Here is a 1,089-nt window from a genome sequence, read left to right as displayed (position 1 = left end):
CTCGTTGTAGCGAGCCAGGATTTTGCTGACACAGCCGTGGGAAACGCGGAGCTGCCGGCTGATGTCACACGGCCTGATACCCAGTTGCGCCAGTTCCACAATCCGCAGCCTGATGGCATTGGGCAGGGGTCTTCCGTTGACAAACACCCCCCCGAGCTGGTTCACTTCCCCGAAGGCAGGTTCTGCAAGCAAATGAATAAACACAGCCGTCGGACACGGCGAATGGCTCAGAAGGGGGCGTCTGAGCTGCTCCTCATCACAGAGAGATGTCACAGACAGGGACCCCCCCGGTCATTCCACGCACGCTTCTTTATAATAGCGGGATGCCCTCGAAATTGAAGGAAGTGGGAGGAGGGAAGAAAGGAAAAAAAAAAAGGGGGGGGGGAGAAGAAAAGAAGGAAAGAAGGAAAATCCGTGGCAACAAATGTCGGAGCTTTCTGGAGTGTACACTAAACATATTCCAAAAGATTTTTTCATTCCAGAGACGAAAAACCAGATCGCCCCAACAGACAAGTCAGCTTTATTGCCACAGGAAAAAGGAACGACAAGAAAACAAAAAGAAAAGAAAATCATTTTCTAAGACGTGGGGGAGGGGGAGGGAGGAAGGAAAAGTAGTTGAGGAAATTCCTTAAAATCTTGGGAAATACGAGGGCAGCGCGGTGCTTCTGAGTCGCGACTTTTTAAAGACCGTTCCTGGTGCTGTTAGCGCCTCTCGCTTAACAACACGATTACACCGGGCTGTAAAACAAACGTGCTAAAATGTTAACTGCTACGAACGGTGTCAGGAATAATATACAACGTGTCACGGGCTCCAGCCATCCGCTCGGCTGCGATCCTGCCTCGCACTCGCCTAATAACGCTAATAACAAACCAAGTAGTCATTAGCTCGCTCTCTCTGCCTACTCCTGACCCTCAACGTGTTCTTACAACTTGTAGAAACACGAGCAAAGTCAATAAGGGAGCCGCGGCGGCGGCAGATGACGGCGCACGGGTGCCCCCCTCTCTTGACAGCACTTGAACCCTCCTGCGGCTCCCGGCCACTTACCCATTCCTCTGAGTGGGGCACCTCGAGGGCGGCCCTAAATTCCA

At 52.1% G+C, this 1,089-nt stretch overlaps 1 protein-coding gene across 1 annotated transcript in view; it reads right to left on the bottom strand.

The window, feature by feature from the left end:
- LOC103811093 (paired box protein Pax-9) overlaps positions 1 to 182 on the bottom strand; it is a gene marked incomplete at both ends in the record, with an annotated part of 509 nt that extends 327 nt beyond the window's left edge. Inside the window, one exon of the mRNA XM_009084041.1 lies at positions 4 to 182. Coding sequence (XP_009082289.1) covers positions 4 to 182 — 179 coding nt within the window. The remainder of the gene's footprint in view (positions 1 to 3) is intronic.
- Positions 183 to 1,089: the final 907 nt, after the last annotated feature.

This window comes from Acanthisitta chloris, unplaced genomic scaffold, assembly GCF_000695815.1.
Source record: "Acanthisitta chloris isolate BGI_N310 unplaced genomic scaffold, ASM69581v1 scaffold21731, whole genome shotgun sequence".
Lineage (NCBI taxonomy): Eukaryota > Metazoa > Chordata > Aves > Passeriformes > Acanthisittidae > Acanthisitta > Acanthisitta chloris.
The sequence above is the reverse complement of the archived record's forward strand: the minus strand, read 5'-3'. Positions and strand labels throughout refer to the sequence as shown.